Source organism: Neovison vison, chromosome 11, assembly GCF_020171115.1.
Source record: "Neovison vison isolate M4711 chromosome 11, ASM_NN_V1, whole genome shotgun sequence".
Taxonomy (NCBI): domain Eukaryota; kingdom Metazoa; phylum Chordata; class Mammalia; order Carnivora; family Mustelidae; genus Neogale; species Neogale vison.
The window spans coordinates 142,422,441-142,440,613 of NC_058101.1; the positions used below are offsets into that span (position 1 = coordinate 142,422,441).

The 18,173-nt window shown below is 35.5% G+C and overlaps 1 protein-coding gene across 3 annotated transcripts in view; it reads left to right on the top strand.

The window, feature by feature from the left end:
- The window catches only part of LRBA (LPS responsive beige-like anchor protein), a 731,946-nt gene that overhangs the window by 100,226 nt on the left and 613,547 nt on the right, over positions 1-18,173 (top strand). For all 3 annotated transcript variants that reach the window (XM_044224882.1, XM_044224884.1, XM_044224883.1), the window contains exons 6-10: positions 5,747-5,868; positions 5,954-6,080; positions 6,687-6,806; positions 8,421-8,567; positions 17,844-18,041. In XM_044224882.1, coding sequence (XP_044080817.1) covers positions 5,747-5,868; positions 5,954-6,080; positions 6,687-6,806; positions 8,421-8,567; positions 17,844-18,041 — 714 coding nt within the window. The remainder of the gene's footprint in view (positions 1-5,746; positions 5,869-5,953; positions 6,081-6,686; positions 6,807-8,420; positions 8,568-17,843; positions 18,042-18,173) is intronic.

Sequence of the window (18,173 nt, forward strand, 5' to 3'; positions counted from 1 at the left end):
GGCCTACCTTCTCTTTAGGAGTAGGGCAGCACCCTTGGGGCTCTATCCCCGCCAAGCCAATTGACCTTTAAAACTCCAGTTTTCAAGTCCTGCTGGTTCGAAGAACTCACTAAATCACAAAAATCAGCCCCTCTCATTTTCCCAGCCTGTGTCTTTGGGGGAAAATGTTCTTGTGTGTTCCCCTGTGTGCTCTTTTCTCTCTTGCATTTCTCTGCGACCATGGCTCCTTCTTCTCTGCAGGACCAGTGATCTCCCATAAACCACATCTCCACATTTCCTACCATGTGGTCTCTTCTCTCCCTTTAGTTGTGGAGTTCTATCAGCCTTTAGGTTGATTTTTGTTCTATCAGCCTTTAGGTTGATTTTTGGAGTATTTAGAATTACTTGACAGTTAATCTAGCTGTGTTCCTGGGACAAGATGAGTGTAGGTCCTCCTCCTCTTCTGCCATCTTCTCTCTCTTCTTTGCATATTATAATTGTATTGTTTATAATTCTCTGAAATCATAGTGTGTCTATTCCACTTACTTGCATTTATCCTGGAAGTGGGATAGTTAGGCTGAGCAGCTTTTGCAACTTTTAGAGAATGGAACTTTAAATATATTCAGTGACTCACTTCTTTCCTTAGATATAGCTTTTAAAGGGAAATTAAAGTATTCATGGATAAATTATTTTTATAAAACTTCTGCATTTTCTTTTTTTTAAGGGAGAGCACACGCACATGTGCATGAGCTATGGGGGAGGGGGAGAGAATCTTTTTTTTTTTTTAATTTTTAAAGATTTTATTTATTTATTTGAGAGAAAGAGACAAAATGAGTAGGGGGAACAGCAGAAGGAGCAGGAGAAGCAGACTCCCACTGAGAAAGGAGCCCAAGGTGGGGCTCCATCCCAGGACCCTGGGATCATGACCTGAGCTGAAGGCCAACACTTTAACCCACTGAGCCACCCAGGCCCCCTGAGAGAGAGAGAATCTTAAGCAGGCTTCATACCCAGCTGGAGTCCAGTGTGGTTCCTGATCTCACAACCCTGAGATCTTGACGTGAGCCCAAAACAATAGTCAGATGCTTAACTGACTGAGCCACTCAGGAACCCCAGCTTTTACATTTTCTATTCTCATTTTCTAGTGAGAGAAAACATGTATACACATTGAATATGTATTCTCTTGTTTTATTTTTTTGAAGTAAGCTCTGAGACCAGCTTGGGGCTTGAGCTCACAACACTGAAATCAAGAGTCACATGCTCTACTGACTGAACCAGCCAGGCACTCCCAACTATATTTTTCTTAAAGCAACATTTTTTTTAAATTAGTCTCTTGAAGTATCATTACTGTTGTTGCATAAATTTGGCTCTATGATGTTTTTCATGTTTTATGGGATATCTTATACATATAGAAGAATATATATGTGTTATAGTATATGTAGATAAGTGCATATGTAAATTATAGCAGTTTAAAAACTTGTGTAGTCTGATATTTTTTAACAGCTTTATTATAACCCACATATGATACCATTCATTTGTGTAATATACAATGATAATACAATTGAATGTTTTATGGTGTTTACAAAGTTGTGCAAATGCCATCGCAGTCAAATTTAGAACATTTTCCTCTTCCCCAAAAGAAACTCTGTTCTTTTTAGCCCATTTCCTCCCCAAACTCCTAGGCATAACACCAACTACTACTCTACTTTTTTGTGGGTTTCTCTGTTCTGGACAGTTCATACAAATGGGGTTGTATAATATCTGGCCTTTTGTGATTGTCTTTTTTCCTTTAGCATAGTGTTTTTGAGGCCCATCTGTGTTGTAGCATGAATTAGTGCTTCATTCCTTTTTATAGCTTACTAATATTCTAATGTAAGATACCTACATTTTGTTTAATTAGTTATTAATTAGTGGATATTTGAGTTGATTCCACTTTTTGGGCTATTATGAATAACACTGGTTTGGGCTTTTGCATACAAGTTTCTGTCTGGACATGTTTTCATTTCATTTCTCTTGTGTATGTACCTGGGAGTGGAATTGCTGGGTAATATTGAACATCTGTGTTTAAACATTTAAGGAACTTCCAGATTGTTTTCCAAAGTGGCTGTATCATATTACTTTCCCACCTGCAATTTATGAGGGTTTCAGTTTCTTTATATATTTGCCAAGACTTGTTAATGTCTGTTCTGTTGATTTTAGCCATCCTTAGAGGGTGTCAAGTAGTATCCAACCATGGTTTTTTTTTTTTTTTCCAATTTATTTATTTTCAGAAAAACAGTATTCATTATTTTTTCACCACACCCAGTGCTCCATGCAAGCTGTGCCCTCTATAATACCCACCACCTGGTACCCCAAACTCCCACCCCCCCACCACTGCAAACCCCTCAGATTGTTTTTCAGAGTCCATAGTCTCTCATGGTTCATCTCCCCTTCCAATTTACCCAAAAGCACATACCCTCCCCAATGTCCATAACCCTACCCCCCTTCGCCCAACCCCCCTCCCCCCAGCAACCCACAGTTTGTTTCGCGAGATTAAGAGTCACTTACGGTTTGTCTCCCTCCCTATCCCATCTTGTTTCATGGATTCTTCTCCTACCCACTTAAGCCCCCATGTTGCATCACCACTTCCTCATATCAGGGAGATCATATGATATTTGTATTTCTCCGCTTGACTTATTTCGCTAAGCATGATACGCTCTAGTTCCATCCATGTTGTTGCAAACGGCAAGATTTCGTTTCTTTTGATGGCTGCATGGTATTCCATTGTGTATATATACCACATCTTCTTGATCCATTCATCTGTTGATGGACATCTAGGTTCTTTCCATAGTTTGGCTATTGTGGACATTGCTGCTATAAACATTCGGGTGCACGTGCCCCTTTGGATCACTACCTTTTTATCTTTAGGGTAAATTCCCAGTAGTGCAATTGCTGGGTCATAGGGCAGTTCTATTTTCAACATTTTGAGGACCCTCCATGCTGTTTTCCAGAGTGGTTGCACCAGCTTGCATTCCCACCAACAGTGTAGGAGGGTTCCCCTTTCTCCGCATCCTCGCCAGCATCTGTCATTTCCTGACTTGTTGATTTTAGCCATTCTGACTGTCAGGAACACAGCAGGGATGTCCATTATCACCACTGCTATTCAACATAGTACTAGAAGTCCTAGCCTCAGCAATCAGACAACAAAAGGAAATTAAAGGCATCCAAATCGGCAAAGAAGAAGTCAAATTATCACTCTTCGCAGATGATATGATACTCTATGTGGAAAACCCAAAAGACTCCACTCCAAAACTGCTAGAACTTATACAGGAATTCAGTAAAGTGTCAGGATATAAGATCAATGCACAGAAATCAGTTGCATTTCTCTACACCAACAACAAGACAGAAGAAAGAGAAATTAAGGAGTCAATCCCATTTACAATTGCACCCCAAACCATAAGATACCTAGGAATAAACCTAACCAAAGAGGCTAAGAATCTATACTCAGAAAACTATAAAGTACTCATGAAAGAAATTGAGGAAGACACAAAGAAATGGAAAAATGTTCCATGCTCCTGGATTGGAAGAATAAATATTGTGAAAATGTCTATGCTACCTAAAGCAATCTACACATTTAATGCAATTCCTATCAAAGTACCATCCATCTTTTTCAAAGAAATGGAACAAATAATTTTAAAATTTATATGGAACCAGAAAAGACCTCGAATAGCCAAAGGGATATTGAAAAACAAAGCCAAAGTTGGTGGCATCACAATTCCGGACTTCAAGCTCTATTACAAAGCTGTCATCATCAAGACAGCATGGTACTGGCACAAAAACAGACACATAGACCAATGGAACAGAATAGAGAGCCCAGAAATAGACCCTCAACTCTATGGTCAACTAATCTTCGACAAAGCAGGAAAGAATGTCCAATGGAAAAAAGACAGCCTCTTCAATAAATGGTGTTGGGAAAATTGGACAGCCACGTGCAGAAAAATGAAATTGGACCATTTCCTTACACCACACACAAAAATAGATTCAAAATGGATTAAGGACCTCAATGTGAGAAAGGAATCCATCAAAATCCTTGAGGAGAACACAGGCAGCAACCTCTTCGACCTCAGCCGCAGCAACATCTTCCTAGGAACATCGCCAAAGGCAAGGGAAGCAAGGGCAAAAATGAACTTTTGGGATTTCATCAAAATCCAACCATGGTTTTGATGTGCATTTCCTTAGGGACTAATGATGTTGAGCATCTTTTCGTGTCCCAATTGGTCATTTGCATATCTTCTTTGGAGACATGGCTGTTCATATTTTTTGTTCTTTTTTTAAATTGTGTTTGTCTTTTTATTATTGAGTTGTAGGAATTCTTTATATATTCTGGGTGCAAGTTCCTTATCAGATGTATGATTTGCAGATATTTTCTTTCATTCTTTTGGCTTGTGGTTTTAACTTTTTTGATGATATTCTTTAAAGCACAAATCTTTTAAAAATTTTAACAAAATCCAGTTGATATACTTTTCCCTTTGGTTGCTTGCACTTTTGGTGGGCTAATTAATAAGGATTTACTTAATTAACCCAGGGTCATAAAGATTTACCTCTGTTTTTTTCTTACAAGAATTTTATAGTTTTAACTTTTACTTTTTTTTTTTTAAAGATTTTATTTATTTATTTGACAGATCACAAGTAGGCAGAGAGGCAGGCCGAGAGAGAGAGAGAGAGAGAGAGAGAGAGTGAGTGAGTGTGTGTGGAGGAAGCAGGCTCCTCGCTGAGCAGAGAGCCTGATGTGGGGGCTTGATCCCAGAACCCTGGGATCATGACCTGAGCCAGAGCCAGAGGCAGAGGCTTTAACCCACTGAGCCACCTAGGCGCCCCTAACTTTTACATTTAGATCTATGATTTATTTGGGGTTATTTTTTGTATATAATGTAAGAAAGCAGTCAACTTCATACTTTTGCTTGTAAATGCCTAATTACCCAGCACATTTGTTGAAGAAACTATTATTTCTTCATTGAATTGTCTTGACATTCTTGTTGAAAATCAGTTGAATGCAAATATAAGGGTTTATTTTTGGGCTCTCAGTTGTAGTTCATTGGCCTGTGTTTCTGTTTTTATGCCAGTACCATACAGTCTTTATCATAGTAGCTTTGTGCAGTAGATTTTTAACTCGGTAATATGAGTATCCAACTTTGTTTTTTGCTCTTCTGTGTCCTTATTTACTTCTAAGTAAAATTTGATTTTTAAATTTGTAACTTTAAATAAAATTATGATCTTTTCAATAAAATTTTAAGCCAGGTAGTGAAGTTATTTTTATAGTGCTTTGAATATAATTTTAAAATGTTATGAACTGATTCCTTCAAGCTTTATATTTTCTAATAAGAAATAATATTCTAAGCTTTTTCCTTAACTTTTTTCTTTTTTTGTCCATCTTTCTCTATTCTAATACCTTATCATTTGAGCAGCAAATTTCTAATTTGATATTACTACCTCTTTTAATTCAAATACTTTTGAATCTTTTTTTCACTGTAAGAAACGAAGCAAATAAGATTCATGTATCCAGCAGGTCACATGGAATATTTTTATTATTTAATTAAAGTAATATTACTATATATTTTGGAAAATTTAGAAGTTATTAAAAGTCTTTTGGATAAAGAGACTTTTAGATATTTTAATTGTGGTATGGAATAACATGTAGTAGAAATATATACAGTATTTTAAAGTCTCATTTTCTTGATTTCAGTAATAAAGTTATTCATATGAATGAATAACTTAAAGTTTTTTCCTTTAGGCCATTGCATTACCTCCTATAGCCAAGTGGCCGTACCAGAATGGTTTTACATTTCATACCTGGCTAAGAATGGATCCTGTAAATAACATCAATGTGGATAAGGATAAACCATATTTATATTGGTATGTATTTTTGTAACTTAGTGTTGTTATCTTACTTGGATAGTGAGAGAATATTTAGAGGTAAAATGAAAATTATTCTTTGTAGTTTCAGAACAAGCAAAGGTCTTGGTTATTCTGCTCACTTTGTTGGGGGCTGTTTGATTATAACATCAATAAAGTCAAAAGGAAAAGGCTTTCAGCACTGTGTGAAATTTGATTTTAAGCCACAAAAGGTATGTGATCTTACTAGTTAACAAGCTATGCTAGCCTTCACAATGCTTTGTTTTCATATTAAGGACATAATATGTGGTAGAGATCCCAACTCTGTTTATTCTGTTTTGGAAAATGAAGTATAAATCATTGGACAATTTAAAAGAATTAAAAGGGGAAAATATCAGTGGCAGTTACTTTAGTAATGGTGGTAATAGTAGTAATGTGTGTTTCTTTTGTGCCCTAAAATTTAGAGATGAATGGTGTGTATGTACATATAAATAAATAGATAAAACAAATGTGGCAAAATGTTGACAATTGTGGTATCTAGAATGGTGAAAGAGGGTATTTGTACTGAACTTTTAACATTTTGGGATATATTTGAAAATTTTCATAATAAAAAGTTGAAAGATAATTTCTCAATAAGTTTTTACCTATTGAGAATTGCCTTGATTAAATAATGTTCCAGAGGTTGAATATTGAATTTAATAAGGGTAGTCTTATTTTATTTTTAGATTTACAGATTTAATTGTAATTTATAATTTAAATTTTACTTATTACTATCAATGTGGCCAAGTTACTGCAAGAATTGTAATCTTTCCTTTTTTTCAAACTTTTTATTTATTCAGTGGTATATGGTAACTATAGTGCATATTTATAACCGGTGGAAGAATAGTGAGCTTCGTTGTTATGTGAATGGTGAGCTAGCTTCCTATGGAGAGATAACATGGTTTGTCAACACCAGTGATGTAAGTAATTTGAAAAAAATCATTTTAAAATCATGAACTTTTAAAATAAGAAAAATATACATTGAGTATAAATTTTAGAATATAATAATGGCAGAGTTTTATAATGATAGTTTGGCTAGGATATTAATATATTTATAGAGTAGAACTGTGTTCATGTGTCACATAAGGTATTACTCAGTCCTTATTATGAAATTATTCTGGATAGGGTAGAGATGAGGATTTATAGGTAACAATGGGTATATATTGAAAGTGTATCATTGGTTCATTTATCAAATTAAAGGTGGGAGCTCTGTGGCAGAGTTCTGATCATTTTATGAATGAGTTAGATGATACATGCTCATGAATTTTCCAGATAATTCATAGCTGCTATAGATGACTTACCTAATAATGTTTTCAGGATTGAAAGAGGGATCCATACATATTAATCTCAGATTTTAAATAGGAATTAAATTAAAAATTTTTTTTTCTCACCAATGACATTTTTTAATAGAAAGCTTGAAAAATACAGATCAGGACAATGATTACAAACGATTCCACCCATTCACTATTAAATGCTTCTTTTGTATCCTATGCTGCACATATTTATATATTATTTAATGATAATCTTAGAAGTTCAGGTTGTTGTAATAGACTTAGGTTCGAATCAACATTCTTTCTAATGGTTTTGTCACTTAAGAGGATACTTTTAAAGAGATGTGAAGAACTTTATTTTAGTTCCTCTGTTCTACACCATGGGTCTTTAAAATGTGGTTCGCAACCTAAGTGTTAAGAGAGGATTTTTTTTTTTTTTTTTTAATGTTAGAAGAAAAACATACACCTGCTTTTCTGGATTTGCATATTTCTTTTGAGAGATTTTATCTACTCTGTGACCTCACCCATTATCTATAGCTCAATATCTGCAAAAATCTTTCTTTATAATTTTAACTTCTTACCAAACTTACAGAACCCTGTTGATAGATGCTTCTCCATTCATATTAGCTCCATATATATATATATATATATATATATATTTTTTTTTTTTTTTTTTTTAAGATTTTATTTATTTATTTGACAGAGAAATCACAAGTAGGCAGAGAGGCAGACAGAGAGAGAAGGGGAAGCAGGCTCGCCCCTGAGCAGAGAGCCTGATGCGGGGCTCGATCCTAGAACCCTGGGATCATGACCTGAGCCGAAGGCAGAGGCTTTAACCCACTGAGCCATCCAGGCACCCCAGCTCCATCCATATTAACTCACAGAAAAGGCAGATTGATTATGTCCTAAATTTAATTCATGATTTTCCTTCTTGTAACAAAGACTGCTTCTTTGCTTGCCCAAGTATGAACCTTCTCTGACTCTGATTTCCTACATCCACTTTTCATCAAGTTTTATTTATTGTACTTTGGAAAACTTGTGTTGTCTACTTTTCTGTGATGTCTTTCATGATCTCTACAGTAGGTAACAATGAGTGCATTAAGTGAAATGCTAAGTGAATTATTTTAATCTCCCCAGGTTGGTTTAGAATGGACAAAACATTTATACCAATATTTATTCCAGAACATTTAAGCAAATAGGTTGTTATTTCTAGAGGAGATAATTTTTGTTTTTTTCTCTAATAAATTATATTTTCTTCCACAGACCTTTGACAAATGTTTCCTGGGCTCATCAGAAACAGCGGATGCTAATAGAGTATTTTGTGGCCAGATGACTGCGGTTTACCTTTTTAGTGAGGCTCTTAATGCTGCTCAGATTTTTGCTATTTATCAGTTGGGCCTGGGATATAAGGTACTTTACTTGCTGTTCACTAGTTAGCCAGTATTAATTGAGCTTTTTTAAAAGGGAGGAGATGCATGGGGCAACCTACCCAGGATTACAAAACCAAATGTCAGAGTAATCATAGGTACCACTGTTAAGTTACAGGAATCTGAATGAAGGGTACTTGAAAATTTTTGAGGGAAACATAGTAAACTTGTCATATGTGGGGCACTGTGCAACTACCAGCTCAAGTTTCAGCTTTAGTTCATGCTGCATTTCTTTGATGGTGTTTGTCTTTGCATAACTACATTTTCAACAGTTGCTGTGATAAAAAACAAGTACCATGTGGAAATTAATGTGGAACAGGAAATGAGGATGATGGTGTGAAATCTGATTACAAATTTGAGAGTTCATGCAGTGCCCAAGATGCATAAAAAGTAATAAATAATTTTGCTAATATAATAATGAAAGAAACATTTTTTTGACTTGTGTCTTAAGTTTTTTAGATGGCTATTAAATTGTTAAAATACAAAATTGTTTGAGCTGAACCACTTAATATTTATTTTGATCTAAAGCATCATAGACAATTACTGAAATGCTAAGACTGTCATGAACTAACAAAATTTGGAAACCTCTGTGTTAAGCCATTGTTAGTCTAGTTTGGTTTCAGGGAGCAACTTAGTTTGCTATGTTCCTTTGAAAACAAAATCTGTTTTATTGAGTTTAATACACACACACACACACAAATTTATACTGTTACAGTGAGTAAAGTATACATATTTTATTTTTTTAAAAAGATTTTATTTATTTATTTGACAGATTATAAGTAGGCAGAGAGGCAGGCAGAGAGAGAGGAGGAACGAGGCTCTCCGCCAAGCAGAGAACCTGATGCGGGGCTCTATCCTAGGACCCTGGGATCATGACCTGAACAGAAGGCAGAGGCTTTAACCCACTGAGCTCCCCAGGCACCCCAAGTATACATATTTTAATTAGTTTTGACAAAAGTATAACTACCACAACAATCAAGAAATAGAATATTTTTGTTCCTGTAAAAGGTTCATTGTCAATTCACATTGCAGTGCAAGGGGCGCCTGGGTGGCTCAGTGGGTTAAAGCCTCTTCCTTTGGCTCGGGTCGTGATCCCAGAGTCCTGGAATCGAGCCCCACATCGAGCCCCGCATTGGGCTCTCTGCTCAGCACGGAGCCTATTTCCTCCTCTCTCTGCCTGCCTTTGTGCCTACTTGTGATCTCTGTCAAATAAATAAATAAAATCTTTTTTAAAAAAATTGCAATGCAAAAGGTTCATTGTCAATTCCTCTGTCAATTCCTTCCACTTTTCTAATCCCTCTGCATTCCTGTTGAGAGAAACCACTAATCTGTCACTTGATTAGATTTTTTTAAAGGTTCTATGTAAATGGAATCATGCAACATGACTCCTTGGAGTTTGGTTTCTTATGAGTCATACATGTTGCTTTGTTGTTGTGGCTCCTTTCTTTGTATTGCTTAGTAGTAGTCCATTGTATGACTTAATCACAATTTTTTAATCCATCATTCTGTTGATGGACATTAGGGTTGTTTGTAGTTTTGGCTGCTGTAATGGATATTGGTGTATGAGTCTTTGTGCTGACACATATTTTTATTTCATAAATATATGAGAGTGCAGTTACTAAGTGATAATGGTAACTGAAATTGTCAAATCCTTTTCTGAGGTAGTTATATAATTTTATATTTGTATAAGCAGTGTATGAGTTTTCTACTTGTTCCACATTCCTAAACATCTTATATTGATGGTCTTTTTACTATTAGATGTTTCAGCGAGTATGTAGCAGTATCTCATTTTGGTTTTAATTTGCACTTTTGTAATGATTAGAGATTCCAGGCATCTTTTCCTTGCTTTTTGGTCATTTGTGTATCTTCCTCTGTGAAGTTTGTTCACATCTTCTGCATATTTTTGTTTGGCTCCTTAGTGTTGAGTTTTGAGATTTCTTTATATATTCTGGATATAACTCTTTTATCAGTTGTTTGAGTTACAAATATTTCTCCAATCGTCTGCATCTTGTCTTTTTTCTTTCCTTCCCCCTTTTTTTTTTTTAAAGAAATTTTATTTCTTTATTTTTTTAAAAGATTTTTTTAATTTATTTGACCCAGAGAGAGAGAGAGATCCCAAGCAGGCAGAGCATCAGGCAGAGATAGAAGGGGAAGCAGGCTCCCTGCTGAGCAGAGAGCCTGATGCGGGGCTTGATCCCAGGACCCTGAGATCATACCTGAGCTGAAGGCAGAGGCTTAACCCACTGAGCCACCCAGGCGCCCCAATGATTTTATTTTTAAGTAATCTTTACACCCAGCATGGGGCCCAGACTACAACTCTGAGATCAAGAGTTGAGTGCTCCATCGACTGAGCCAGCCAGGTGCCCTGTCCCCATGCCCCTATATTGTGGCTTTTGAAGAACAGATGAATTTAATTTTTATCAATTCTAGTTCATCAACTTCTTTGGTTATTGCCATGATTTTTATATCCTAAGAAATCTTTATCTATTTCAAGGTTGGAAAGATTTTCTCCTGTTTTCTTCTCTTACAGTTTCAGCATTTATATTTAGGTTTATGACCCATCTCAAGTTAATTTTTGTGTATGGTATGAGATAAGGGTCAAGGTTCATTTTTATTGCATATGTGTACTCTGGTGTTACCAGTACTAATAGTTTGTAAATAGTATTCTTTCTTTATTGCCTTACCTTGGCATCATTGAGGCTGTATATATTTCAATGACTTGTATGTTTTTCTTAGGCCAATACTGTATGTATTATCTTGGTGAGTGTTAATTTCATAGTAAATCTTGAAAGCACAAAGTCTAAAATTGGTTTGGCTTTTTAAAATTTTTTTTATTTTTATATTTTTTAAGATTTTATTTATTTATTTGACACATGGAGAGAGAGAGATCACAAGTAGGCAGAGGCAGGCAGAGAGAGAGAGGGGTAAGCAGGCTCCCTGCTGAACAGAGAGTCCGATGCAGGGCTTGATCCCAGGACCCTGAGATCATGACCTGAGCCTAAGGCACAGGCTTAACCCACTGAGCCACCCAGGTGCCCCTGTTTTGGCTTTTTTTAAGCCCTTTGCATTTCTAGATATCTTTTAGAGCCCACTTAATCATTTTCTACAAAGATGTCTACTGGGATTTTTTTTAGCGTAGTAATGAATATATAGATCCGTGAGGGGCAAATTGGCCATCCAATTGATACTGAGTTTTCCAGTCTGTGAACATGATGTATCTCTCTATTTACTTAGTTTTAAAAAAAATTCTCTTGGCACTGTTTTTTGGTTTTCATTGTATAGGTCATATATACATTTTATTAAATGTATTCTTAGGTATTAATGTTTTTTGGGTAATAAGTTGTATTTAAAAATCTCAGTTTCCATTTATTTGTTTCTAATATATAAATACATAGTTGAATTTGTTTATTGACCTTGCTAAATTTGCTTATTAGTTTTATTAGGTTTTTTACCTGCTTGTTGTTCCTCAGTTTCCTACACATTCATGTAGACTATAAGTTTTATTTCATTTCCAGTCTATATACCTCTTCCCTTTTTTGCGTTATTATACTGGTAAGACCACCAGTATAAATAGTTAAATAGAAATCGTGAAAGTAGACATTTTTGCCTTGTTTCTGATTTTAGGAGTAAAGCAATAATAAATATTTTATAGATGCCTTTTATCAACTTGAACAATTTCTGTTTTTGGTTTCTAGAGAATTATTGTTAGGTGGATTTTGAATTTTATAAAATGTGTTTTGCTTTTTTTTTTTTTTTTTTTTTTTTACCAAGTCTGATAATCCTTCCTTTTAACTGGAGTGTTTACATAATTTACAATCAGTGTAAATATAGATGCTGTGTTTCTTAAATTGGTTTATTATTATTATTTTTAAGTATTTATTTATTGATTTATGAGAGAGCGAGACAGAGCACACACAAGACCGGGGAACGGCAGGCAGAGGGAGAAGCAGACTCTCCACTGAGCAGGGAGCTTAATGTGGGACTTGATCCCAGGACTCTGGAATCATGACCTGAGGTGAAGGCTGATGCTTAACGACTGAGCCACTTAGTCCCTATTATTATTATTTTTTAGAATTTTATTTATTTGAGAGAGAGTGTGTGCACATGCTGGGGAGAGGGGCAGAAGGAGAGAGAGAAGCAGGGATCATGATCTGAGCTGGAAGCAGACACTTAACCAACTGAGTCATTTGGGTGCAGCTGGTTTATTATTTTTTTGACATACATTTATTATCATCTACCAACAAATGATACTGTACTGTAAGCACCTTCCCACATAATCGTGCAATTCCTCCTCCTGTCTTTTGTTTTGTTAATTGTTTTACTTTTTCATGTACTGTAGTTCCTGTGATGCATTTTTTTTGATTCATTGACTTTAATTTTATATATATATATATATATTTTAAAGATTTTATTTATTTATTTGTCAGAGAGAGAGTGAGCACAGGCAGACAGAGAGGCAGGCAGAGGCAGAGGGAGAAGCAGGCTCCCTGCCGAGCAAGGAGCCCGATGTGGGACTCGATCCCAGGACGCCGGGATCATGACCTGAGCCGAAGGCAGCTACTTAACCAACTGAGCCACCCAGGCGTCCCTTTAATTTTATATTTTAAAGACATTATTAGTGATCAGGGTCATGTTTTTTGTATTTACCTCTATATTTACCATTTCTAGGACACTTCACTTTGTTAGATTCATGTTTTTATCTCATATCCTGTTTTCCATTTGGATAATATTTTTAAAAATTTATTAATTTTTATTTAAATTCAATTAACTTATTATATATTAGTTTCAGAGGTAGAGGTCAGTGATTCATCAGTTTTACATAATACCCAGTGCTCATTACATCATATGTTCTCCTTAATGCCCATTACCCTCATACCCCTATTCCCCTCTAGTAACCCTCAGGTTGTTTCCTATGGTTAAGAGTCTCTTATGGTTTGTCTCCCTCTCTGATTTCTTCTTGTTTTATTTTTCCCTCCCTTCTCCTATGGTCTCTGTTTTGTTCCTTAAATTTCACATATGAGTGAGATCTTACAGTAATTATCTTTGGGTGCCTTTTATTTCTTTGCCTAATAGCCCTGGCTAGAACCTATACTATAGAGCATCTTGAGGATTTTATGCTGTGTGAAATATACCAGTCATAGAAAGACAAATCCTGATGATTCCATTCATATGAAAGATCTAAAATAGCAAACCTGTAGAAACAACGAATAGAATGGTGGCTGCCAAGGGCTAGGGGAGAGAGAAAAGGGGGAATTTCTGATCAGTAGGTATAAAATTACAGTTATGCAAGATGAATATGTTTTAGAGGTCTGTACAACATTGTGCCTATAGGTAACAATACTGTATTTTATACTTAAGTATCTGTTAAGAGGATAGATCTCCTGTTAAGGGTTTTTCCACAGTCCAACTGAAAAAGAAAATAAAAACAGGAAAAAATGTTGAAAGCAGACATCCCTGTATTTTTACTGATCTTAGGAGAAAAACCATTCTATTTTTTTTTTTTTAAACCATCGTTGTAGTGTTTGCTATTAGCTTTTCACAGATGTTCTTTGTTAATTTGAGGAAGTTCACTTCTATTCCTGGTTTATTGGCTGTTTTCATCATGAGGATTGTTGGATTTTATCATATGCTGTTTGTGCTGCTTTTGGGATGATCATGATTTTTGGCCTTTAAATTGATCGTTCAAATGTTGTTAAGTCACCCTTGTGTTCTGAGATAATCACACTTGGTCATAGTTTATATTCTTACCCATGAAATATTCTGAGGTCCAGAGAGGCGCCTTATTGGCAAATGTGTAGAAATAACTGCTGAGGGGCGCCAGAGTGACTCAGTTAAGTGTCTGCCTTTGGCTCAGGTCCATTGAGCCTCACATCGAGCCTCACATTGAGCTCCCTGCTTAGTAAGAGAGTCTGCTTCTCTCCTTAACCATTCCCTACCCCCTGCTTGTGCTCTCTCTCTGCCAAATAAATAAAGTCTGTATTAAAAAAAAAAAAACTGCTCATATTAGTACTAGTTGAAAAATCTTATCAGTAGTTCTAGCTGATATATGAATGGTCAGATAGTGATAAAACTATACTAAAAATCATCAGAGGTGAGGGGGCATGGGTGGCTCAGTTGGTTAAGCATCTGCCTTCAGCTCAGGTCATGATCCCAGGGTCCTGGGATGGAGTCCTGCATCATCTGGCTCCATGCTAGGCAGGCAGTCTGCTTCTCCCTCTCTCTCTCAAATAAAAAATAAAATCTTAAAAATAATGTGAGTTGAGAAATTGATGATCATAGAATCATTTCTTCATTTATTTATTACTATCGAAATATATTGTGTAATATAATTCATGTTTTAGAGAATTCCTTAAAGTTAAGATAGCAGGGATATGAAAAACCAGCAATCTCAGAATGACCTTTTAAACAGTGCAGTTAAGTACCTTAAGAATTAAAAAATACATATTTCAAAAGAAATGAAGGGTTAAATGCTTCTTTCGTATGTTCAGTGTTTAATGAAGTAATGTGTTGCTTTGAGTATTTTGAAAGGATATTGTTTTTATCTTAATTGTATCATAGTATTTACACAAGAATATTACTTCAATAAGTTAGCAGCAATTCCTGAAAAGTGTCAGATTCTTAGTTTTAGTTTTGTGTAGATTTAGTTTAGATTTGTTAGTAGGGGTGATTTATTTATAAATTCCACTCAAAATAGCAAAAATGTTTGTTGTGCTATTTCTTTTAAAAAATGTACCTGCTAATGTTGAGGTACTATTCTTTGAATAGTAGTGGAGACTAAATTTTTTTTTAATTGAACTAGTTTCTGATCTTTACTGTGCCACAAATTATCTTTGTGGTCTCAAAGAAGTCAGTTAATTTCTTTGGACTTTCTCAGTTTCTGCCTTTGGAAAATGCATTATATAATCTCCCAGATCATATAGCTATGTATTAAGTTGGTAAATAGGTTAGCTGTTTTAGGTTGCCCAAATGGCATTTCCCCTCAAAAGCATTTGTTAACTTGTTTAAAAGCATGTATTTCAGTTATGCCAACATTCCCATTATTATTAGCTTTCATGAAATGAAAAAAAATTGAATATTAAATCAGTGCTTTGGAATTTATTAACAGTTTATATAAGCAGAAATTTAGAAAAATGATGTATTTAAGAAGAGCTTTTTAAATGTTCCATGTAGAAGCCAGAAAAGTAAAGACAGTCTTACCCTGTTATACATTTTATTTTTTTATTTCTATAGTATTAAAGCAGAATTCACAAGTTGAATTAGGCCAAGATAGCCTAATTGTCCATGGACAAATGAATGGATAAAATGTGGTACATATGTGTAATGGATTACTGTTCACTTTAAAAGGAAGGAATTCTTTTTTTTTTTAATTAATTAATCAATTTATTTATTTATTTATTTTTCCAATTTATTTATTTTCAGAAAAACAGTATTCATTATTTTTTCACCACACCCAGTGCTCCATGCAAGCTGTGCCCTCTATAATACCCACCACCTGGTACCCCAAACTCCCACCCCCCCACCACTGCAAACCCCTCAGATTGTTTTTCAGAGTCCATAGTCTCTCATGGTTCATCTCCCCTTCCAATTTACCCAAAAGCACATACCCTCCCCAATGTCCATAACCCTACCCCCCTTTGCCCAACCCCCCTCCCCCCAGCAACCCACAGTTTGTTTCATGGGATTAAGAGTCACTTATGGTTTGTCTCCCTCCCTATCCCATCTTGTTTCATGGATTCTTCTCCTACCCACTTAAGCCCCCATGTTGCATCACCACTTCCTCATATCAGGGAGATCATGTGATATTTGTCTTTCTCCGCTTGACTTATTTCGCTAAGCATGATACGCTCTAGTTCCATCCATGTTGTCGCAAACGGCAAGATTTCGTTTCTTTTGATGGCTGCATAGTATTCCATTGTGTATATATACCACATCTTCTTGATCCATTCATCTGTTGATGGACATCTAGGTTCTTTCCATAGTTTGGCTATTGTGGACATTGCTGCTATAAACATTCGGGTGCACGTGCCCCTTTGGATCACTACCTTTTTATCTTTAGGGTAAATTCCCAGTAGTGCAATTGCTGGGTCATAGGGCAGTTCTATTTTCAACATTTTGAGGAACCTCCATGCTGTTTTCCAGAGTGGTAGCACCAGCTTGCATTCCCACCAACAGTGTAGGAGGGTTCTCCTTTCTCCGCATCCTCGCCAGCATCTGTCATTTCCTGACTTGTTGATTTTAGCCATTCTGACTGGTGTGAGGTGATATCTCATTGTGGTTTTGATTTGTATTTCCCTGATGCCGAGTGATATGGAGCACTTTTTCATGTGTCTGTTGGCCATCTGGATGTCTTCTTTGCAGAAATGTCTGTTCATGTCCTCTGCCCATTTCTTGATTGGATTATTTGTTCTTTGGGTGTTGAGTTTGTTAAGTTCTTTATAGATTTTGGACACTAGTCCTTTATCTGATATGTCGTTTGCAAATATCTTCTCCCATTCTGTCAGTTGTCTTTTGGTTTTGTTCACTGTTTCCTTTGCTGTGCAAAAGCTTTTGATTTTGATGAAATCCCAAAAGTTCATTTTTGCCTTTGCTTCCCTTGCCTTTGGCGATGTTCCTAGGAAGATGTTGCTGCGGCTGAGGTCGAAAAAGGAAGGAATTCTGACATGCTGCAGCACGATGACTCTTGAGGACATTATGTTAAATGAAATCAAATAAAAAAATACACTAGGAGTCCATTTATATGAATTATAAAAAATAGTCACACTTACAGAATCAGAAAGTAGAATGGTAGTTCCCAGGGAATGGGGAGAGGTAGAAATGGGATATTGTTCAATAAATATTGAGTTTCAGTTTTGCATGATGTACAAGTTGTGATTTGTTGCACAATAATATGCATATAGTTAATACTACTGTACTGTAAACTTACAAATCTTTAAGATGGTAAATTTTGTGTAACATGTTAAGCACAATTTTAAAAATCCAGAAAGACAAACTACAGTGAATAAAAAAAAAGATACAGTACCTGCTGTAGGACAGTAAGTTTTGCATTTTTTTATTGTAAGGTTTTAATACCAAGTTGAGTTCATTTCCATTATATGTTTAAAGTGAACACAGTGCACTTTAGAATTAACAAACAGGGTTCTTATTTGATATTAGGAAAATTATCAAAGATATGTTCCTTAAATTTTTCTATCTGTGGTGATTTGTATTTAGATTTTCTTTTTGTGGTATATTGTCTTAATTGTTCCACTTTTTATTTTAGGGTACATTTAAATTCAAAGCAGAAAGTGATTTGTTTCTTGCTGAGCATCACAAACTTTTATTGTATGATGGCAAACTGTCTAGTGCCATTGCATTCACATATAATCCACGTGCTACAGATGCCCAGCTCTGCCTTGAATCATCCCCTAAGGACAATCCTTCAATTTTTGTTCATTCACCGCATGCACTTATGCTCCAGGTACTAGCTATAATCTTTTTTTTTTTTTCTTAGCTATAATCTTTTAAGGATATTTTTCATGGTGGATTTTGGTGTATTACTGAGGTGTATTAGGTAGCTTCTATTAAATATATGCAATGTAATAGTATATTG